The 23399-nt window shown below is 49.3% G+C and overlaps 1 protein-coding gene and 1 long non-coding RNA gene across 2 annotated transcripts; both read left to right on the top strand.

Annotated features, from left to right (window-relative positions):
• The first annotated feature begins 102 nt into the window (after positions 1–102).
• On the top strand, positions 103–15305 carry AKR1B1 (aldo-keto reductase family 1 member B). The gene is made up of 10 exons (XM_045864241.3): positions 103–261; positions 7836–8003; positions 8659–8775; positions 9570–9647; positions 9948–10070; positions 10559–10665; positions 10978–11059; positions 11595–11678; positions 12853–12935; positions 14915–15305. Exons 1-10 carry the CDS (start codon positions 196–198, stop codon positions 14955–14957), a joined length of 951 nt encoding a protein of 316 aa, XP_045720197.1. The 5' UTR covers positions 103–195; the 3' UTR covers positions 14958–15305.
• On the top strand, positions 748–2188 carry LOC123835286 (uncharacterized). Its single transcript, XR_006788697.3, has 3 exons — positions 748–783; positions 1355–1403; positions 2057–2188. It is a non-coding gene; the product is annotated as an uncharacterized LOC123835286 (long non-coding RNA).
• Positions 15306–23399: the final 8094 nt, after the last annotated feature.

The raw sequence follows: 23399 nt of genomic DNA on the forward strand, positions 1-23399 counted from the left end.
AAGGCGCGTCCTCGCCGAGCCCCCCGGGCTGCGGCGCCCCAGCCTCGGCGCGGGCCGGCCAATCAGAAGCCGCCTTCGCGTAGCCGCGCGTCCGTCGGACCCGCCCTTCCTGCGGGCCTCACGCGCTACTTAAAGGCCTGCGCCGCAGCTGGCGCGGCGTGGTCCTCGGGAGCGGGTCGGAGGAGCGCAGCAGTCATGGCCAGCCACCTCGTGCTCTACACCGGCGCCAAGATGCCCATCATGGGGCTGGGCACCTGGAAGGTGAGTGCTCTCGGGAGCGCGCGCGTCCCACGGCTCGTCTCGGGCTCAGCGCGGCGTGGGGCGGTAGGGACCTACAGGGACCCAGAGCGGCCCCCCGGCCGGGATGCCTGGTCTCCAAGGAGCCATAGTTGGGCTGGCCGGGCCCGGGCGGGACGGGGGGGTCCCCGCGGGGACCGGGGGGCCGGGGCGGCGGGCGCTGGCCTGCCGTCCCGGGGGCTTGGGTGGGGGGCTGCTGCTGTAGACGCTCGGCGGGTGGGATCCCCAGGCCGCACCTGGAATCCAATCCCGGTTGGAAAATCACGGAGGGAGGTTTCCCGCGCCCCGCCGCTCTGCCCAGGGGGCGGGAACCGGGAGGAGCCGGGGCGATGGGGCCGGAATGGGGGGCCGTCGCGCGCCGGCGAATCGCGTCTGAACCGCACCTGTCGCACCTGCGCCTGTCTCTCTTCTAAATAGTTTATTCTTAATGGTTTCCGTTTTTACTCTCTCAGGAATAAGCACTCCGCTTAAGCCCGGAGACTGCAGGTAATTAAATTAGCTGCCACGAGTTTGCCCAGGATGCATCTATCTCCGTGTCCCCAAACACGCGACGCTGACCCCTTGTAGCCGACCGAGCTTGCCTCTCGGGGTCGGGGGTGGGGTGGGGGCGGTTGTCGTATGCGGGGCAGACCTTCGCAGAGAATCTGGGCACCTGTGGTTACCGCCCAGAGAAAACTCTTAGCTGTTGCCAGCTGTTGCAATTGAAGATTAGTAAATACAAGAAATAAGAAAAGGGTCAAAAGAGTTGCTTTACACAAAGTGTTTCTTGGCCAAAGTAATCAGAGTATGTGTAATTTGTGTTTCCTTCAAGAAGTCCAGTGAGGGCTCTAAGGGTGTAATTGAATTATGACCGTGATACAGAGTTAAATTTCAGCTGTTGAGGGTTATTCTCTTGGAATGGATGTGAAAAGACACTTTTTTGGCAATAGTAAATTATTACAGTTTGTATAATGATGCAGGCACGCAGAGACATACGCATATAACTGGAACAAAAGATCCACAAAACACTACTAAGTGGGATGAATTCCAATATTTTTATTCTGTTTTGTGTTTTCAGAAATTACGTTCCTGACCTTGGTCCATCGTTTGAAAATTACTGCTCTAGGGTAAATAAGGAATAAAAGTTGTTAAAAGGATTTCTAGAATAAAAAATAGGGACCCCTATTTTTTATTTTTTAGAGAGTGAGTGTGCCTGCAGGCATGACTGGGGGGGCGGGGGCAGAGGGAGAGAGGGGGCTGGCATCTTACAGCACAGAGCCTGATCTCATGACATGAAATCATGACCTGACCCCAAATCAAGAGTTGGGACACTTAACCGACGGAGCCACCCAGGCGTCCCTTAAAGAGAGTTTGAAGTCCTGCACTTGTGCACTTAATGCCCTGAAAAGCTGTATATTTATTTAACATTATAAAATCTATAGTTAGGTCATTCATTCTGGCAGAGTATGTTCTTTGAGGGCGAGGGTAGCATCTGTCCTGTTCACAAGTATTTCCAGCACGTCTTACAATGCCTGGTAAACAGTAGGTACCCAAAAAATACGTTAGATAGGTATTGAATTAATACAAAGAAGTAAGATAATTTTGAATGGTGGGGAGGGTGAGGAGATGAGGTTTGTGCAGAATCGTGTTGAGGTGTGAGAAGGGAGGTAACTGAAATAGCGCAAGTATAGGCTTAGAATGGATTCCTTTTTTTTTTTTTTTTCTTAAGGATAGCAGATAGTCCCCTTTCCCCCATATGTGTGTACATATTTCTTCACAGATGCTGGACAAAAGAAGGGGTGACGTGAGAAGCATTTGCTTACCTTTGTGAGAAGTGGGGGAGGCTCCGCAAGCGGGTACAGTTCCTTGTTCTCCTGGATCTTTCCTATCATGGCATCTGTGTTGTACCATCCAGACCCTTCGCGGGGCTCTAGTGGTCTCTGATCTGCTTTTTGCATCAAAGGTCCTCAAAACTGCCCTTCTGTCCTTGGGGGTGAGGCTTTCAGGCAGATGGGAGAGCATCTCTGCCTCAGACCCCGTGTGCCATAGCGAGCATCTCTTCCCGGCAAGCTTGCCTTCCCCATTAGACAGGAAGTAAACCCACCAACCTTGTTTTGCCAGGAATCCGTTAGAACAGATTTCTTTTGATGCCCTCTTGCGGTCCTGTTGCTAGTAAGTGTTCTGACCTAGCGGAAAAATTGTTGGTGGTTGGTTATTATAACACACCCACATACTCCAAACTGAGGAGGGGGGTACAACTGTGTTTCTTAACCTCTTTTCCATTATCTCCACCCCTGCCCCATGCAGGAATCTTTGAAACATTTTTCCCTAATTGCCCCCCACATACAATTTTAACATCAGAGAGAGACTGTGTATCTGTTTATGTTCTGTGGCCCTTCAGAGGGCCACAAACCTTTGTGTAAGCTAAGATTTATTTTTTGCCCCCACTGAACCAGTTTTTGTCTCTTTGGGGGTGATATCTCCCCCTTTAAGAACACATGAGGTAGAAAAAATGCTGAGAAAGACTTTCTGTCACGTGCCCAAAGTGGGACAAGCTTGTATTGGCCCCAAGATCCTGGGTTGGGGAGGGGGGAAGAGGTGCTGGCTTTGGAGCTGAGACCGTAACTTGGTTTTACTGTTCACCTGCCTCATCTCCCTGCGGGCCTCAACCTGGCCTTCTTCAAGATCAAAGATAGTTAAGTAAGTCTTCCCCAAGCAGGGCCAGCCCTGGTCCAGTCCCATCTCAACCAAGTGGAGATATCAGTGTCTTAGAATTGAGCAGAGATTGATTCAGGTTGGGTGGGAGGAAGCCAATTTCAATTTTATTAGTTGGTTTGTGTTCGTTGCCAAGTCTGATTATGAGCTTTGATGCCAAAGAGTAGCCAGATTGACTGTTTTCATGTGATAAGGCAAGTGAAAAGGGTGGTCAACCCCTTATCATTTGTACAGAACTGCAAAATGATGTGGACGTACTGATCATGAGCCCAGTGAGGTTGGCTTATCTGCACCAAACATTGAAAAGCACACTTTGTATTGACCGTAGATTGGACACGAGAGGTAGCATGTTGTTTTTACTCTCTGGATTCTCCCCCATGCTTGGTCTGTTGGAATCTTAGGAGTACGGCAGATTTTAAGCCTTGTTTATACAAACCACCAGGTCCCCAGTCTCCCATTTGTGCAGAGTGGAGCATTGTGTGCCCTACGGAGTGAGGAAGCCAGCTTGCTCAGATTTACCCGAAGTTGATTGAGATTGTATTGTCAATTGGCTAAATTAGAACTGGGATTAAACCCTTTTGGTCACCAAAATACCCATGTTCAGTTTCAGAATACCTAAACTTCTCGTTATCATAATACTGAATTGGACACCAGACATTTTATTTGTGATTAGGAATTAGGACAAATCAAGGCTGGGCCTCTTGCCTAATCCCCATTTCTTTGTATGCTCTTCTGGCATAGAAATGGGCTGGTAAACTATAAGCCACAGACTGTTTTTGTAAATAAAGTTTTATTAGAACACACCTCCTGTGTACATATTATTTATGACTGCTTTTGTGCTGCAGAGCGGGGCACCTGCATCCGACCGTCAGGCCCACAAAGCCTAAGATATTTTCTGTCTGGAATCTTATAGAAGTTTGCCGACTCCTCTTCCAGAAGATTCTAAGTGAATGGAATACATTTTGAGAAGTAACAAATGCCTGTTACACTTGCATCTGGTTGAAATGACTTACACTTAAAACGAACACTTAAAATAGAAAATTATATTGTAAGACCACTAGTATTTAAACAAACCTAATAAAAAAAAATGAGTTTCTCTTAGACGCAGGTTGAGTTTCTCTAAAGAAAAGCTGGTTTAATCGGAAGAAGTTAAATAATGTTTGTGGGGACGGCTTTTCTGTGATCATGGTATTTTTAAAGGCTTTAGAGGTTGATGGCCCTGTTTCTTTATTAAGTCTAAGTTCACATAATAAGTTAGGTTTCCTATTCCTTACCCTAGGATTATCATTGGCACACTGTTCTCCTACATCTTACCTAGGATTTTCCCCCAAAGTTAAGTTTCCTTCATTCCCATCCCTCCTTTCATTGCAAAAGTAATACCTGCTAACTAGAGAAAATTTTTAAAAAATACATCGGAAAGAACATAATCCCCTCTTCCAGAATCCCCATGGTTAATATTGCAAGGGATTCAGTCTCTGAAATACTTTTTTTTTTTTTTTTTTTCACCATTGATGCCATTTTCTAACCTTTCTGGTTGAGCCTTGCAGAGGGAATAGAGGGAGGGTTATTATTTTAAAGTAACAGGTAAGAGCTACATGCAAAGGGGAAGATGATTAGGTTTTTAAAAGTGTGTGTGTGTGTGTGTGTGTAAAGGGCGGGGCACTAATAGGGTCTGAGTTGGTATTAGCTGGCTGCAAATGTTACAAAGCGAGGAGATAGGGAGGCCTATCTTGTGGAGATGGTGGGAGGCCCCGGGGCCGAGAATTCTCTGCCATCTGCTGATGCCATCAGCTCAGACCATTGTCAGGTTGCTGCCTGAGCTAGTGCTCTGGACCTCTAAAGTTCGAGAGACTTGGGCATCCGTGGGTTTGTCTAAGTCACAGGGCAGATTATTGGCAGAATCGAGTTAAAACATGATTTAAGTTGGTGGGATTTGTACAATTTGGTCATCTGTAATTTGAATGTTTCCTATAACGATTTTCTGCACATTTGCTGTGAGATGTATGGAAATACGCTTTCATGATTTATTTTTTTTTCAAAGTTTCAGTTTGGACCACTCCTTCTGTTTGCATTTGTAAATGTGGCATGAAATGGAGAGATGGTATAATCGCATACTAGCATTGCCAAGTTTATTGTGTGATTTTTCACCGTTATCTTAAATTGGCTGATTCGTTAGTGGTAAGAAAAGTTCATTTAGTCTCTTTCTGTGAAGGGTTAGGTTGAGATGATGAATAGTGAATGTAGTTTGTGGACTCTGGTACATTTTCATTCCAGAGAATGATTTTTCCAAGCCCAGGAGACTTAATCCTTTCACTGACCAATGTCTCGTGCCTCTTAGGATCCACACAGGAGGACAGACCTGTAGGCAGAACATGGCTCTAAGGTCCTTCTGCCAACGTTTGAGTCCTGACATCTTTGACCGACTGTGATCATGGGCCTGTTGCATCACCTCTCTGTGCCTTTCTTTCCCTCGCTATAGAGATAACTGTATCTGCCAGGGTTGTGGTAAAGATTCAGTGTATTAATGTATTTAAAACTGGTAAAAATGGGTCCATATTTTCAGTTTGAGCCAGTGTGTGCCGAATACCCCACCGGTCAGTTTCCATTCAGTGACATGATCTGCCCTGGCGCAAGCTTTCTGGGAACCAGGATGCCTGTTCCAGAGTCAGCCCAGGGGACAGCCATCAGTCCCGCAGCAGAGCATGTGGCCCCGTGTGGCCTCCCTGTGGCTGCAAAAGGTGTCCCCAAAAAGGGGAGGCTGGGGGCGCCTGGGTGGCTCAGCCGTTGGGCCTCTGCCTTTGGCTCAGGTCATGATCCCAGGGTCCTGGGATCGAGCCCCGCATCGGGCTCCCTGCTCGGCGGGAGGCCTGCTTCTCCCTCTCCCGCTCCCCCTGCTTGTGTTCCCTCTCTTGCTGTCTCTCTCTCAAATAAATACATAAAATCTTTAAAAAAAAAAAAAAAAAAGAGGCTGGCACACAGCCCCCATTCTTGGGAGTCTTGTCACCGATTGCTACAATTTCTGCAGACTGAATTTATAAAATGCCCGACAGTCCTTGCTTCTGTTTTTACCTTTAGAAAGCAGCGTGGCCCACTTCCCAGTGCCTGTGTCCCTGGCGCATCTCTTGGTCATTTCTGCCCTTGGCTTTTCTCTGAAAACATAACGTGAACCTTTTTTCAGTTTTGTGCCACTGTTGTGGCAACCTTGATTATCCTCGTTTGCACTTTTCTGGCTCCAAGTAGCTGAATAATTCTGTTGGGCAGAATAAAAAGTACATTTGAGGTGGGGACTCCTGGGCCCACAGGATGCCCTCGGGCGCACCAGAGTCAAGGCTGTACGTGATGTTGCTCCGAGCAGTCTCTCTCGACCCTCCTGTCTCTCAGCCCCACTCTCTTCCAGCAGCCCCTGGCTCCATTCCCCCAGCTCGGCGACCCCAGCAGGACGGGAGCCTGTCCTGGTAGTAGTTGCAGAGACCGAGTCCCGCGGGCCAGGTTTGGGTCATGCCTCTGTCTTTGACCTAGTGGCTGTGCCCGATGCGCTGTGTGGCCATGCCGGGCCTGGGGAGTACGCCCGCCCCTCTGTCCGGGCCTGGCCTTCTCTCGGCCTGCTCCCTTGGATCTCCAGTGGTGGGGAAGGCTGTACCTGTCGCGTCTTTGTTCCTCCAGGGAAAAAAAGAGAGAATCAGGTCATCTGGAGGTGTACCCTCTCTTAGACCTGAGGTTAGCATCCCGCCCCCTGCTCCCTCCTTGGGGGTGAGCAAGCCTAGTGTACTAACAGGCTCTGGCCATACCCTTGTTCCCACTGGTTCACAATCTCCCCCCCTGCCCGGGCCTGTTCACAACAGCTGATGTCAAAACAGCAAATGTCTGCAGCTGCTCATAGCCCTGGGGATTTTCCTCTTCATTCTCTTCTCCCCCAGCTCTCTGGAGGAATGCACTATATTCATGCCACAGTCTGTTGCACATGTGTGTATTTTTCACCTCTCTGGTCTGAGTAGGATCAGTGAGGCAATGGAGTAAATGTCCATGAGGTCAGTCTGGGTGCTGGCGAAGCTCGAAGCCCTGGAGGAGCCTCCTCTTCCCTGACAGCCAGGCTCTGCCCTGTCCTGGGCACAGAGGTGGTCAGATGGCTGTTCAGTCTCCTTGCAGCTCTGCCCGCACATTAGTGATGCCCGTTTCCCCTCTCCTTCCAACTCCTTTCTGTCTGCTGGTATCTCAGAGGGGCCGTCTGCCACCCCTGCCTCTTAGAGCAGGTTCTTACGTGGTCACAAAGAAAGCACCAGCCTTTGAATCTGTATCCGTAATGTCCTTGACTTTATGATGAGCTCCCAGAGCTGCTGGAAAGCGAATGATTGCCAATGTCAGAATCCACACCGAAAAGAAGAGAAAGTAAAGCATGGGCGTTTAGTGACAGCTCAGAAACCAAACGGGCATTGGGTAAATATTTACAGCAGTTATTAAAATATTCTGAGCTATTTGAAGGACAAGGTGTCTCTTACTGTCTTGGGAACCTAAAAGATTCAGATAGGGTGGTTTTTTTTTATATGGTGGTTTGTAAATCAACATGTAAAGAAGCAAGGGAGACGGCTCTGGCACATCTTTTTAGGGTGGGCTAGGCTGCCGTTAAGTGGTTGTCAGAGTATGTTAATGTGAAGCCATGCGGCATTTCACCTGGGCTCCACGCCCCCATCTGAGAGCAGATGGTTTGGGAAGCTGCTGGCCATCCGCAGCCGTCGGAGAGGGGCAGGAGCTTCAGCGAGGAGCGGGGGGCTCACACTGCCCTTCTTTCTTCCTGGGTTGCTTCATTGTTGATTTTAACTCCATGCCTTCCGGTCTTTTCCTTTCAGTCCCCTCCAGGCAAAGTGACCGAGGCTGTGAAGATGGCGATTGACCTTGGGTACCGCCACATCGATTGTGCTCACGTGTACCAGAACGAGAATGAGGTGGGGTTGGCCATCCAGGAGAAGCTCAAGGAGCAGGTGGTGAAGCGTGAGGACCTCTTCGTTGTCAGCAAGGTGCTGCTCGGCAGGGGGGCCCAGGCGATTGGCTTCTCCTTCATGTTTGTACAATGGCAGAGCCAGCTTGGGAGCCGAGGCCGTTCTGCCAGGGAAACGGGTTGACTGCAGGCCATAGCGGGCTCCGAAGCTCGCCTGTCCCCTGTGTGTTAGATGGTCATGCGGTGTAGAGCCATTGGTTAGAGCCCCTTGTGAATGAGGCTTAGGTTGTGGGTTGGTGCTCCCTTTCCAGGGAGTTACCTTTGAGGACAGAACTTGGTTTCCATCTGGAGACTGGATCTCCACTGCAGGCCATGGTCTTTCACCTGGAGGCTTTGGGTGCCCAAAGGGACACTGGGTGGGAGGGTGAGGCTGGCTCCACAGAGACCAAGCCTTGTAGGAAAATGGCCTTGAGAGCTCATGTTTAGGGCCTGTGCCTTCCCAACCTGTCCATTCTACATTATGCCTTCAGTTTGGTCCCTCTGCCGGTTTTCCCTGACCTGATTATCCTGCCTGCCTTTGGAAAGTTAGGGTCCACGGTGTGCAGTGGAAACTCCCTCACCACCATTTACAGTGCCACAGGGAGAGGGGTGGGTTTTGTCTTCGAGCTGTCTGGCTCCCGGCTGGGGACACATGTCCTACACATGGGCTAAGATGTGCTTTCTCCCTGCTTCAGCTCTGGTGCACGTTCCACGAGAAGAGCATGGTGAAGGGAGCCTGCCAGAAGACGCTCAGTGATCTGAAGCTGGACTACCTGGACCTCTACCTTATTCACTGGCCAACTGGCTTCAAGGTAGGCGACACAGGGCTCAGGCCAGGCCCCTGTCCCTCCGTGTAGCCTGGGTGTGCCAGGCCCTCCTGCAGTAGGTGGGTAGAGGTGGGCACACGCTGCGTGTGTGTCCAGACTGGCCCAGGCCCCGTCTCCGAAGTAGCTGCCAGTGTGGTCACCTGGGAGCTGTCAGAAATCAGCCTCTGGCCCCCCAGGCCTACTGAATCTGAGCCGTAGGCGACTCGGTTGCACGTTACAGAATTTGAGGAGCGCCGTGCTTTGTCATTTGCTGCTGGTGGTACCGTTTCAAACTGTGACCACGAACGTGGCTCAGGTGACATTCTGCACGTGGCCGGAAGACCTCATTGGCTGTCACCCTCTGCCTCCGTGTGCGGGGGTGTAGTCCTGCCTTCTGCACATAGGCCCTATCCTGTGGAAGCCTGATCAGTATTCCTTGGCAGCCTGAGTCTCTGCACTAAACAAACTCGGGTTATTACCTACTTTGCCTTCTTCCTAGCCACAGGGTCCGTTTTCTGCTTTGTCCGCTGGATTGAAGGCATGTGGCTTTTATTCTCTAGCCCTGTTGTATTGTGCTGGTTCCATCGGACAGTCAGCTGCAACCATTTGAAAGGAGAAGTGTCTGGGGGCTTCAGGACTTGTCTGCCTATTTCCTTTTCCCATTGGCCTGTGCGTTTGCCCTTGATTATCTTCTGAAAACTTAGCTATGGAAGTTAAGAGTAATTTTTTTTTAGAACTTTGTGTTTAAAGATGCAGGTCTGTGAAGGGCTGTCATTGATTGTTTGCTCTTGTAACAACAGCACGGGAAGGAATATTTCCCACTGGATGGGGAAGGCAATGTGATTCCCAGCGACACCAATTTTGTGGACACGTGGGAGGTAAGACGGTCCTTGACCCGGTCTTCTCCCTCCTTGCTGTTTTCCCTTTCTCCTGTGAGTGATGTGCTCTGCTGTGTCTTTCCCTGCATTTTGGTGTTTGATCACCATTTTTGCTCTTCCTGTCTTATTAAAGCCAGCCTGGCTTTTGTCTTGGTGTCTCTTGGCTTCTCAAAGGTCTAATTTGCTGGCACCGATTAGTAAGGGCAGGACCTGTTGAACTGACTGGAGCCAGAGATGCTTTTCTTGTCCTTGTCCTCTGGGACACATGTCAGGAGCAAGCAGCCCCTCTTTTGTTGGTAGGCCATGGAAGAGCTGATGGATGAAGGGCTGGTGAAAGCTATTGGAGTCTCCAACTTCAACCATCTCCAAGTCGAGAAGATCTTAAACAAACCTGGCTTAAAGTATAAGCCGGCTGTTAACCAGGTAAACATCGGCGGGGGAGGGGTGTGCATGGGAGACTGTTTGGTTACTTTCTGAGGCTGGCAGTTACTTCTGATCTGCGTCCCCCGGGGAGCAGCCAGTAGGCAGATCCCGATTCGGGATTGAGAATGATGGTGACCCATCTGGGAGCTGAGCTTGCAGGAGAGACGGGGTTGGAGCCTGACTTGTGATGACTCAGGCTCTCCCGGATTATCAGCGTGCAGACGTTGAGATCCTCAGACTCGTCACAGTTGATAAATGGCCAAAGCCAGAACAAACCCTTAGGGCCCATGGCCACAGTACACGGATAACAACATTATTGTTGTTTGTGTTGAGGACACTAGCTGGGAAATGGAGACCGTTGTTACAGCTTATTGGGGAGCTCAGACGTTGGTTCTACATCGTTTTCTGTCTGGGAAGGGGGGGCACTTCCTGTATGTCCCCATACCTGTGCCCACATGCCACCACCAGCCCCCCGTTTGCATCTGCAGATCGAGTGCCACCCATACCTCACTCAGGAGAAGTTAATCCAGTACTGCCAGTCCAAAGGCATCGTGGTGACTGCCTACAGCCCGCTCGGCTCTCCCGACAGGCCCTGGTGAGGTTCCCACTGGAGCGTGTTCTCTTGTCCATCGGTGAAGGTTAGAAATGGCTAGAAAGAAATACTCAGCGTCAAGAAAAATGCTTCTGGCGCCAACTTGCAGACTTACCCAGGAGCCTCTTGCTGGGTTTCCTGGTTGTCATTTCTAGTAGCAAGATGGCCACTCTTTTTCTAGAGGGTTGGGAGTTTGTACCCGAGCTTCAAATCAGGAGGAGACTGGTGGGCTGCCCTCTAAGGTCGAGGGGAGTTAGAGCTGCCTTGAGTGGAAGTGATGATGGGTGCTCACACAGGCCATCTTTCTGTCTCCAGGGCCAAGCCTGAGGACCCTTCCCTGTTGGAGGATCCCAGGATCAAAGCTATCGCAGCCAAGCACAAGAAGACCACAGCGCAGGTATCGTCTTCTCCACGCGCCCGTGACTGTTCCCAGAAGTCCCTGCATTCTTAGTGGTCCCCTTTAGCGGGGAGGGAGAGGCGAGCAAGCCCAGCCAAGCCCTCCCTGGAAGTGCAGCTAGAGGTCCTGGAGTGGGTGGTAGACAGGTACACAGACTAGGAAGCCAGAAGATGGCCATGTGGTGGGGATGGTAGCGCCCACCCCCCCACCTCTACAAGCCGCCCCGAGGGGCCGTGTTTGCTGACGCAGGTGGGAAGCTCATCTGTGCTCGCAGGAGAGCACTCATCCTCCGCTGCCTGGGAAATGTTCTTCTTCTCCCAAGTGGTAGGATGGCTTCCTCCTCATGCCCAGTACACCTGGGAGACGCGGAAGCGCATGGCATGGCTGGGGGTGGCCCTGACCTCTCTGAGCCTCCCGTTTTCTTGCCTGTGACGTTCTGGAATTTCCGTCTTCGGGGAATGGATGTATGTAAGACTAAGTCACATAATAATGTAGATTATTGGTGTACGTACACCCTCGGCCCCTCTGTTCACAGATTCTGATCCGGTTCCCCATGCAGAGGAATTTGGTCGTGATCCCCAAGTCCATGACACCCGAACACATTGCTGAGAACTTTCAGGTAAGACCCTGGCTGGTTGGCCAGGGTTTTTTCAGCAGAGTAGGAGACAGGGCCTGTCCTCTCATGCTTGGATTGTCATGTGTGGGACCCCACCGTCCTGTCCCCTCACAGGGAGCCAGCCAGCCTGTGTAGACAACTGTGCAGTGTTTGCACACTTGCCCACAGATGTAGCTGGCCAGTGTGCAGCAGTGTGCTTTCTGGACATCGTGGCATGAGGGCCTTCCTCATCCCCAGGCGCGCCGCCCCTCCCACGCTCACCGGCGGCTGCTTTGGGCCCGCCTGCTGGCCTCCCTGATGGCTGAGTTCTTCCCCGGCAGGCTGTGGGCCTCCCGGGCATGGTGCCCCTCCCGACGGACCTTTCTTGTCCTCTCTGTCTAGCTGTTGTTTGGCTGTTTAGGCCCATCTCCGATACCTCCTTTGACCGCATCCTTCAGCTGCCCGGCTGGACTTCATTCCTAATTCCTCTGGACCCTCTGAGTGCTTTGTACAGCGTCTCCCTACAGTGTGCCATCGCGTGTTCCTTGTGTTGCGCTTGTTGAATTACCTCTTCCCTTCGCGTCACTGTAAACTGAGGCGGAGACACTTGTGATCCATCATTTTCTTGACCCTGCTGCTTGTCACAGAAATGCTCAGCACCTCTGTGGTTTTTTTTTTTTTTAAGATTTTATTTTTATTATTTATTGGACAGAGAGACACAGCTAGAGCGGGAACACAAACGGGGGGAGTGGGAGAGGGAGAAGCAGGCTCCCCGCGGAGCAGGGATCCCGATGCGGGGCTCGATCCCAGGACCCTGGGATCACGACCTGAGCCGAAGGCGGTCGCTTAACCGACTGAGCCACCCAGGCGCCCATCACCTCTGTGGTTTTGACAGTCACTAAGTGGACTCAAAAGTACCGTTTTGCTCAGAGGCTCCGAAGGGAGGGACTGTCTTCTCGTTTTGTGTAGTAGTATCCCGCCAGCACGTGGGCGTTCTCCGGAGCATCCTGCAGTTCCGTTTCTCTGACCATCGTCTTCCTCCTGCGCTCCCCACGCCGAGCCACGCAGGCCACGCAGGGCAGCGGCCCCTCAGCGGCCCTGCGCACAGCTGTGTGGGCGCTTCGTATTCTGGGTTTGGCCTTTATTTGAAGTTATTCTTATAACTGGGTTTTTTGTTTTTGTTTTTTTTTCTTTTGAGGTCTTTGACTTTGAACTGAGCAGCGTGGATATGACCACCTTACTCAGCTACAACCGGAACTGGCGGGTGTGTGCCTTGGTGAGGTGAGTGCGTGCCGGGAGGGGGTCTGAGGCCCGAACGGCCGCGTCCTGTCAGCCCGGCCGGGCCGCCCACTGCCGCTCGTCGTCTTGCTTTCTGGTCCGTGCGCAGTGGGAAACGCTTGAACCCGAGTCAGCTGACCTGACACAGCCCAGGGCAAAATGCCAAGAGATCAGTTCTAGATACCTTCTCCCTCCCCAGCGGCATTGTTGGTCTAACCTGCAGCAGCCACATACTTCAGCATTAATTTTCCAATCTCGGTGGCTCGTCTGAAACCAGGTGATCCGTGTGGCTGCTGTGCCCCCTTCTGGAAGAATTCACATGTGACTCTTACACTGACTTAATCGGAGGGGTTCAGTGGGAAGACTGGGGCTTGGGGCTGGGGAAACCTCTCGACCCCTCCCTGACCGACGGTCACCCAGGGCCCCTCGAGCTGCATATTCGCTGGCTTCTTGTATTCCCTGCGATTTGTAGTTTGGAATTTGAGGGAGATGACAAGGAAGGTTGGTTTTTGGGTTTTGTTGTTGTTGTCGTCGTCCCCCCCCCCCCCCCCCGCTTGTCCTACAGTACAGTAACTAAAGTTTAAAACTCATTCTCTGCTTTCTAAGAAGCCTTCGTTTTACAGTGGGGACTGAGAGCTTCCTCTTTCACTATGCGTATGGCCTCTGTTTCATCCCCATCTCCCGGTGGTGTGTCTCCTGAGCAAGGCTTGGACTTCCCCTGAGGTGGGGTAGGGTGCTCGCCTTCTCTCTCCTGCCCTGCTCCCTCTGCAGTGCCGCTGGCAGCGCTGGGGGGCCGCCCGCACCCCCTGCCCCCCGCCGTGTCTGCCAAGAACTCTGCTGCGCTTCGGTCGTGAGCGCGCCTATGAGCGTGTGGCTGTCCCAGATGGGCCACTCCCACCGCTCACGGGGGACCGCAGGCACCGCACGCCAGGCCCTTTCCGATGCCCCTGTTTGTGTCCGTGGTGCTTAACTTTTAGGCATTAAAATCCTTTTTGGACCAAGTGGGTGAGGGGGAGAGAGGTGAATCCTTCGCCAGGTGACGTCTGTTCTCCTGTGGGAGTCTCTGTATCGTTCATTCACTTCCCTTTGCCCTTCCCACTGCTGACACCGTCTGTTGGTGCTCTCGGGGCTGACAGACCACCGTGGTTTTCCAGCGGGTCCCTTTTCCCTTATACTCCCTGCACTCTCCGGTGCCACTCCAGAAACAGCTGTCGGGTGATTCTGGGGGCTGTCGATGGTTAATGGGGATGGGCTGGGGTTGGAGTAGGGAGGGAAAGGCCGGGTCACCCAGGAAGCTTTCTCACTAGACCTACACCTACGCTGCCTCTTTTTGGCAATTACTGCTTTACTGAGCCTCTGTTGCTAAGGGCAGGGCCTATTACTCAGGCTTGCTGGGAGGCGAAAAAAGGGGCAGACTGTGGGCCTGTTTGAATGGCTCCGAATCTTTGAGAGTTCCGGGCCCCGTGATGGGTTCACCCTAGCTAGGCCTTTCACACTCTGCCCAGCCAGTCTTTCCAGTGTGAGTGCCAAAACTTGTTCCAGCATGAGCCATTGGCCCTGTTCACACACACCCCCAGCGTCCTTCCTCCCCTCTGGCTCTGTCGCACATACAGACTCCTGACCTCTGTCTGGTCACCCTCTTGTGTTGCAGCCTATGGGATACTGTCTGGTCCGGCCAGTTAGACTGAGTGACCAGGAAGCAGGAACGGGTCTTGGCGCCCCGCCCACCTCAGGCACAGTGCTGGGCTCCCGGGGCGGGCGGGGTCCGTCACGCCTGTGCAGACTGATGAGAGCCTGAGGCAGAGAGGCCTGGAGGGGGGCGGCGGCCCCCAGGTGCAGACCTATGATCTGCAGTCTGGAAACTGGCTCATCGCTCAGGCCTCTATTTCTGCTGATAATGAGACACCATTGCTTGTCGTTATCTGTTATGGTTGAAATCTCTTCCGGAAAAGCTAATGTGTTCCTCTTTTTTTCCCCGACAGCTGTGCTTCCCACAAGGACTATCCCTTCAATGCTGAGTTTTGAAGCTCTTGGTGCCTCTTCCCCTCCAGGTGACCTGCCGCTGTGTTCCCCGCGCCCCTTTCCCTGTGTGGAGTGCAGTGTGGTCTCTGCCCCTCAGTGGTGGGTCAGCGACTGCGGACGGGCCCATGAGGTGTTGGGTGTGAAGAGCAGTATCAGTAGGTTAGAAGCTTCTTCCAGTTCTCTTTGCCCTTCTTGTCCAGCTGGGGAAAGTAGGACCTTAGTACTCTTTTCTGACTAAGTTGAGTCTACAAAGTTGAAATAGTGCCACTAACACTGGATGTTGGCTGCTGGGAACTGTAACCCTTTCATCCAGATTTCTTGCCTCAAATAAAAGTTGTTTTGTGACTTGTTGCTGTTCGTTTTATTTTGATTTATTGAAGCAATACACCGCTGTCTGTCTCAGCCTTCATCCCCTCTATACTTATAAAGCAGACACTCAGCTGGGCAACGAGAACGAGTACCTGACCTCTTTCCCTCTCGTTGGGGACCTGTCGTCCTAGTACTTCACCTATTTAGCTTTAGGGTGGTTGATCTCATCTGGGCACATTCGAGTCACCTGGGAAGCCTTCAAACCTAGTGCTGTCTGGACCTCACCGCTGGGGACCCATCTGATTGGCCCAGGGTGTCGCCAGGCCCCTCAGGTGTTCCTACTGTGTAGCCAAGGTTGAGAGCCACCGCTTTAGGGCGGGGACAGGAGGGGACAGGAATCCATTTGTCTCTTCTCGAGTTTCTTTGTTGTCCCTGCTGCCTGGCACGCCCCAAGTCCTATGTTTACTAAGCAGCCCTGTTCACGAGGAACTGCTTTCGTGAAGCTCATGGTCTAGACGAGAGGGAAGAGAAGCCTCAGTGAACGGCATCTGGGTGAGCTGCGGCCGCCGTAACAAAATGCCGTCGCCCGAGTGGGAGAAACAGACGTTTATGTCTCTCAGTTCTGGAGGCCGGAAGTCGGATCGGGGGCCAGCAGGGTCTCGTTCGGGTGAGAGCCTTCTTCCTGGGTTGTAGACTATCCCCTTCTCCCTGTATCTTCACATAACTGAGAAAAAGGAATGCTTTAAATAGGATCACACAAGTAAAGGTCTGCTTTTAACGTTTATGAATGCTGTTGCTTATTTTTATTAACATTTTCTTTCCCGGAGTTAAATTGACAAAGGGATGAGCTAGACGAGAGTCGACTTTGGGTTTCATACAATTAATGGCTTTGTTGCGGACTACTTCCGGGATGACCGTAACCCCTCTAGGTGATACTAAGTGTTGTGCAGGTTGTCCACAGGTAAAGCGCACCCCCAAGGTTTCAGATAACTGGGCCTCACCCAGGGATGCAGGAGAGCACCAGGCCCCTGCCTAGCGGCATCCCACACCATACAACCCTGAGCCTGGACCCCTCTTCCTGGCACCTGTTCCTCACAGCGGCCCAGTTTCCCCTGCCAGATAGGCAAGTCCCACTTTATCCCAGGTTAAGCAGCAAACTTCTGCAGTCACCCTCTAGATCATCATTTTATTGTAAACTGAGTCAAATAATCTCTGACCTTGTCCCCACCCTCTATCTCCAGTTAGCCCAGAGTTGGTTTTAACACGCTTTGGAAAAACTTTGGGGTGATCACTAGTAAAGCGTTCCAAGCCAGTGCCAGGGTGCTAGATCCCTGCTTGAAGAACACTATCAAAGTAAGATAATTTGAGGGTCAGCAAGAAGCACAAACAAGTTAAAGAAAGGCCCCCGCTCTGGCCTTGGTCCCTACTTCGTAGCAAGACTTGGTTCACATCTAAGAACCTGTTCCTGAGAAGGAGTCTTGCCTGGAGTGGGGAAGGGGAGAATTAAAGCTTCTTGATTAAAGAACTCCTGCATTTTGAAGATTAAAAAGGGGTGTGGGTGGCCACCCTGGCTCGCTGGCCCTGGAATGTGGCGTGAAGGACCATAGGTGCGGCCAGCCTTGGCGGGCCAGCTTCATTCCACAGGGGACTGATCCGAGGGTGGAGCAGATAGACACGGGGTGGGGTGGAGGGGGTGTCCTCCTAGAAACAGGCGCTGCCTTCCCAGTGCAGAGTCCCTTTCTCCCTTCCCGTTGTGCAACTAAGACCCTGACAGCTTTGCACATTCCGGGGGGGGCGGGGAGGGCAGGTTTCTGATCCAGCCTCGGCACTCAGGTGGACTCCTTGTCGTGAATGAAGTGACTCTCCAGGGGGCCGAGGCGGTGGGAGTTCTAGAACAATAGTGCCAGTCCCATCTCTGAGGACCTTTGCTGGGGCCTCTGAACACATTCACAAAATAGTTGGACTTTTACCAAAACAAAGTTCCAGCCAAAGAGCAGAATTGTTAATAAGATAATGAGACCCACTGAAAGACGGAACTAAATTTAATTGAATCACATAGGCGATTAAGACCTGCACTTGAAAATCTCTCCGAACAATGCAGACTTGATTTCAAACAGTGCAATTTCTCAAGGGCCGGTTTCGCAGAGCACGGTTTCTCAACACTGTCCTGCTTCACGTCGGTACAATTGCCGAACGAGCTTTTTAGTGCAATGTCTGCGGTGCTCCCTGGCAGGACCCCGGGAACTGCCCAGCCAGGAGCGGAACCATCCGTGTTGGGTCCAACCCCGGAAGGCTCCCTAGGGGGGCAACAGGGACTACCTTTGGGGGTTCATGTCTCCCTGGGACCCAGCTCCAGGTCACACCTAGTCTTTCTGTCCCTTGAAGGCATTTTCTAGCTGTGTTCCAAGAAGACCCCGGTCTTCAGGATCCTGAAGGAGCCTCCCCTTCCCTCCCCAGAATTTGGCTACAAGTAGTCAAAGCAACTGATGGCTCCTCAGGTCCTCCTCCAGCTCAATGCCCAAGCTCGGCCAGAGGGAGCACCAGTCTCTGCTTGCTTTCCTTTCTATCCGTCGTGCCTAGAACAGCCCTGGGGCACAGAGCAGGCTTTCAGTAATGCTGTTTGCATGAACGAGTGAGCAAATGAATGACGAGCTTTTCTTATAGCGACAAATTATGACAACCTCCTAGTGTAAAATCAGTGCATTTCTGACCCAAAGAGGAGCTGCTCAGTTTTGAATTGTGGCCAGGAATACATGAAAGAGGCAAAGGGTCCTACAGATGCAGACGGACTGAGACTTCCTTGCAGCTCTCTTCCTAATCCTCGACTCCGGCAAACTGGTTAGCCTTCCAGCCTCTATTACCCCAATCTACAAGATGCCTACCTCCTAACGGTCATGGGGGTTAAATAAGGTATATGGAATGTAAAACCCCTATCCTGGGCCTTGCCCACAGCCCTCAGTACCTGCTTGCCCTTAGTCTTACAACGGAATGTTGGCAACAGGGGAAAACCCATCCTCTCCCTCACAGCCTGCAGCTGGTGCCCGGGGGATGGAGCTCTGCCCAGCAGTGCTTTCTCCACAGCCTTGACTCTGGCCACCTCACACCCAGAAAGGGCAGCGCTTGATACTCTTCTCAGTGAGCCGCACACTGTGGGCTCCTGTTTCCCATCTCAAGGACGGTGCGTCCTTCAAGAAGAGCAGGCCCTGAAGAAAACGCTGTCGGAGCGCCGGGGTGGCTCAGTCGGTTAGGCGTCTGACTCTTGATTTTGGCTCAGGTCATGATCTCAGGACTGTGAGATTGAGCCCTGCATTCAGCTTGTGCTGGGAGTGGGGCCTGCTTGAGATTCTCTCTCTCCTTCTGCTCCCCTACCCCCACAAAAAAGAAAGAAAGAAAACGCGTATGTGTTTGTAAGAAGTATTTTTTTTGTACTGATAGATGAAATCATTGAGTGTTGGAGGTCATCTAAATCTACTTCTTTCTTTGAAAGAATCCTACATGGATCCTCAATATATAAATCAGAAGGCCAAGCTGCTGTGGTTTAAGTGGGGGAGGAGTCTGAGAACCAAGCCAGTCAACACCCTCACACACAACCCCATAACCATGAGGGCCTGAACACCATTGCAAAGCCTTGGGATCCAACCCTTTGTTGTTTGTTTTTAAGAGCGATAAAGATTTTTTTCACATAGTTGTTGGAATTCAAGAATTCCAGAGTGGCTTAGCAGGTTGTGGATGGGAGTCTCTCATGAGGTGGCAGTAAATATGGTGGCTGGGATTGCATCATCTGGAGGCTTGACTGGACCTAGAGGATCTGATTCCAAGGTGGTGCATTCCATCACTGGGAAGACAGTACTTGCTATTGGCAGGAGGCCCCAGTTCTCACCCCACGTATCTTTCCACAAGGCGGCTGGGGTATTCGTGACATGGTGGCTGACTCTCCCCGATGAGTGATCCGAGCGATCACAAAGTGGAAGCCATACTGTCTTTCATTATTTAACCTCAGAAGCCATACACCACCATCATTTCCACAAAAGATCAGCCCTATCCACTGGGTACATCTTGGAGGCTGGCGACCACAATTTGCAAATCTAGAACTGCATATGTTTAGAAAGCATTTCAGAAGTAATTATAAACATGCAACCAATATTTCAAAAGAATATATGTTCTGATTGTCATGCCCAGCCAGGGCAACATTTTGGTTTTACAACAGAAAACCCTGGGGATCAGAGAGGTCAAGTGACCAGCCAAAACTCACAGAGCAATTTAGTAACAGAAATGGACCTAGAATCCAAGTGTCTAGATCTAGTCTATTGCATTACATCATGATATTCCATTTAATAAAAATTATAGTAACTTGCACACGTGTACAGCCTTATCCAGGGGATCAGGGTTAACATCAGCAGTCGTAGGTCATATTCATAATATGTGCTCTTGACATGATGTGATGAGAATGGCCCTTTACCTCCACGATCTTCCTCCCCCAAACCCATAACCCCAGTCTAATCAGGAGAAAACATGAGACAAATTGTTTTTGAGGGATGTTTTACAAAATATCTGACCAATACCAATACCCCCCAAAACTGTTAAGGTCATAAAAACCATGAAAAGTCTGAGAAGCTATCACAACCAAGAGGAGCCTAAAGAGACACGACGACAAATTGTATGGGATCCTGGGACAGGAAAAAGGACATTTAGGTGAAAACTAAGGAAATCAGAATGAAGTCTGGACGTCAGCTAAGAAAAAATTATCAATATTGGTTCACTAATTATGCCAAATGTAATCTGTTATACTAAATATACTAATGTAATCTGTTAATAATGGGAAAGTAGGTGTGGAGTATATGGGAAGTCTGTACTATCTTCAAAATTTTTCTGTAAAACTATTCAAAAATAAAATGTCTATTAAGAAAAAACTTTATAGAATGCTCAGAGCTGCTTTTCTGAACAAAATATAACAAGGCTTGTTTACTCACTTGCTTTAAAAAATGCTCACATCTCTCTTAGATCAAGCAAACAAAATAACTAGTAAGGGTACAGATTTGAATGACATGATTACTAACCTTGCTCTTGGAGAACACATATTTCCAAGCACATGTGGGACATTTATGAAAATCAGTAATATGCTAGGCCCAAGTGCTGGCCTCAACGAATTTCAACAAAATGATACCATATGGATCATACTGTCTGACCACAATTTAATAAAAATATAAAACATTAGCAAAAAACATGAACGTTAGGAGCTGCCCATCCCCATATTCACAGTTGGAAATTTGAAAACAGACACAAACAACTCAAGGGTTAAAGAAGAAAAAATAACAGGGAACACTCTATATGGCATTTATTTTATTTTTTAAAGATTTTATTTATTCATGAGAGACAGAGAGAGAGAGGCAGAGGGAGAAGCAGGCTCCCAAGGAGCAAGAAGCCCGATGTGGGACTCGATCCCAGGACTCTGGGATCATGACCTGAGCCGAAGGCAGACACTTAACTATCTGAGCCACCTAGGCGCCCTCCCTATGGCATTTACTAATGAATTATGTGCCATGTAATATTTTATGAGTTTTATATATTTTTTAATCCCCAATCAACCCTTTGAGGCTGGTCCTATTATCATTTCATTTGCAGACGAAGAAACAAGGGACACGTAGAGGATGGACAACATGCTCAAGGTTGGGCAACTGGAAAATGGTGGCACTGGGTCTGCATGTGGGCAGTCTGGCTCCAGACTCTGTATTCTGGTTCTGTTAGGCTGCCTCTTAATATAAAGTAGAAAACACATGTGGAATGGCAAAAATAAGACATATCAAAATTTTGGGATGCAACTAAAGCAATACTTAGGAGTCTTACAATTTATGGAGTCTTAAAACCACTGAAGAAGTAGAATAACTATTAAAAGTATTTCCACAAAGAAAATGCCAGATAGAGATGGCTTTATAGAGGTGTTGTGATGTGTCATAACATCCTAGGTACAGACAATGCCAATCCAGCACAAGTTGCTCCAGAAAGCAGAACAAGAGGGAAGACTTTCAAAATCATTTTATGCAGCCAGCACATATTTGATACTCAAATTACTAGGACAGTTCAAGAAAGGAAAATTACAGACTAATCTCACCAAAGAACAGATATGTACAAATCCTAAACAAAATAGACTTTTAGTCACATTCAATAATGTATAAATGATCAATGCAATTTTATCACAGGAATGCCCTGTTGATTTTATATTAGAAAATCATTAACGTCCTCTACCATATTAATAAATTAAAGGCATATGTATTCAAATAAAAAATGTTTGATACATTAAAATCGGTTAATGATAAAATCTTTTGGCAGACTCACAATAGAAGAAAACTTCTTTAACTTGGTAAAGGGCATCTCCACAGCCATCTCATATACCCACTATGGCGTATCCTTATGGTTTACGATCTACCACTATATGCTTTCACATGAATAAATCTCAACAACAGAATACCGAGGCAAGAAAAGTTAGTCACAGAGAAATGCATACAGTAAGAGTCTACTAATAAGGGGCTCCTGGGTGGCTCAGTCAGTTAAGTGTCCGACTCTTCGTTTTGACTCAGGTCATGATCTCAGGATCAAGCCCTGTGTAGGGCTCTGCACTCAGCGGGGAGCCTGCTCAAGGATTCTCTCTGTCCCTCTGCCCTTCTGCTCACACACACACTCAATCTCTCTCTATGAAATTAATTAATTAATTTTTAAAAATCGCAATGAGATATCACCTCATACCTATTGGAATGGTTATCATAAAAAAGACAAGAAATGATATGTTGGTGAGGGTGTGGAGAAAGGGGAACCCTCGTGTGGTGTTGATGAGAATGCAAATTGGTGCAGCCATTATGGAAAACAGTATAAATGTTCCTCAAAAAATTAAAAGTAGAACTACTATATGGTCTAGCAATCCTACTTTGGGGTATATATCTAAAGGAGACGAAATCACTATCTCGAAGAGACACCTGCATCCCCAGGTTCGTTGCAGCGTTATTCACAATAGCTGAGACATGGAACAACTTAGGTGTCCATTAATGCATAAATGGATAAAGAAGATGTGGTATATACATAATGGAATTATTCAGCCATGAGAAAGAAGAAAATCCTGCCATTTGCAACAATTTGGATGGACCTTGATACATTACACTAAGTGAGATAAGTCAGAGAAATAAAATACTATATAATCTCACCTATGCGTGGCCACTAAGCACATTGAACTCATAGAAACAGATCAGAGTGGTGGTTGTCAGGAGCTAGGGTGGGGGTGGTGGGGGAAATAGGGAGATGTTGGTCAAAGGACACAAACTTCCAGTTATAAGATGAATAAGTTCCGGGCATCTCATGTTCAGCATGGTGACTTTAGTTAACAATATTGTATCGTGTTGTTGAATGTTGCTATGAAAATAGGACTTTATTGTTCTCACTGTAAAAACTGCAAAATAGTAATTATGTGTTAACTAACCTTATTGTGGTAAACATTTCCCAATATATACCTGCATCAAATCATCACACTGTACAACTTAATTTTATACAATGTGACCTGTCCATGATATCTCAGTAAGCTGGAGAAACAAAGACAGACCCTGAAGACGCAGACAGAAGTTACCACAAAAAAAAAAAAAAAAAAAAAAAAGGAGGTCGGGTGAAGTTTGACATCAGCAAGGGACATGAAAAGATTTCTAAGTTACTACTTATTTTTCTTACCCTGGGTTCTGTGAATATGCATGTTTGTTTTATTTTAGTCCTTAATTTAAATGGGATGCAGAGATTCTACACATTTTTTGTATATATATTTCATAAGAAAACATAAATGCTGAAAAATACGAATGATCTCTTTGGATCCTTGCAACACCCCCATGAGACCCATGTGTCATGATTCTCATTTTATAGATGATGAACTTAAATCAAGAAAAGTTCATTGCTATGCCAAATATCTCACAGCTAGTGCATGGTTCCCTCTTCTCATTCTGGGGCCAGGATTCCTACTCAATCACACTGAAACTAATTTTTATGACTATTTTTTTTTAAAGTTTTATTTATTTAAGTCATCTCTACACCCAACATGGGGCTCGAACTCACAACCCCAAGACCAAGAGTCACGCACTCTACCAACTGAGCCAGCCGGGCACCTCT

This window comes from Mirounga angustirostris, unplaced genomic scaffold (assembly GCF_029215605.1).
Source record: "Mirounga angustirostris isolate CCGP_5_RB_7025 unplaced genomic scaffold, mMirAng1.0.hap1 SCAF_12, whole genome shotgun sequence".
Taxonomy (NCBI): domain Eukaryota; kingdom Metazoa; phylum Chordata; class Mammalia; order Carnivora; family Phocidae; genus Mirounga; species Mirounga angustirostris.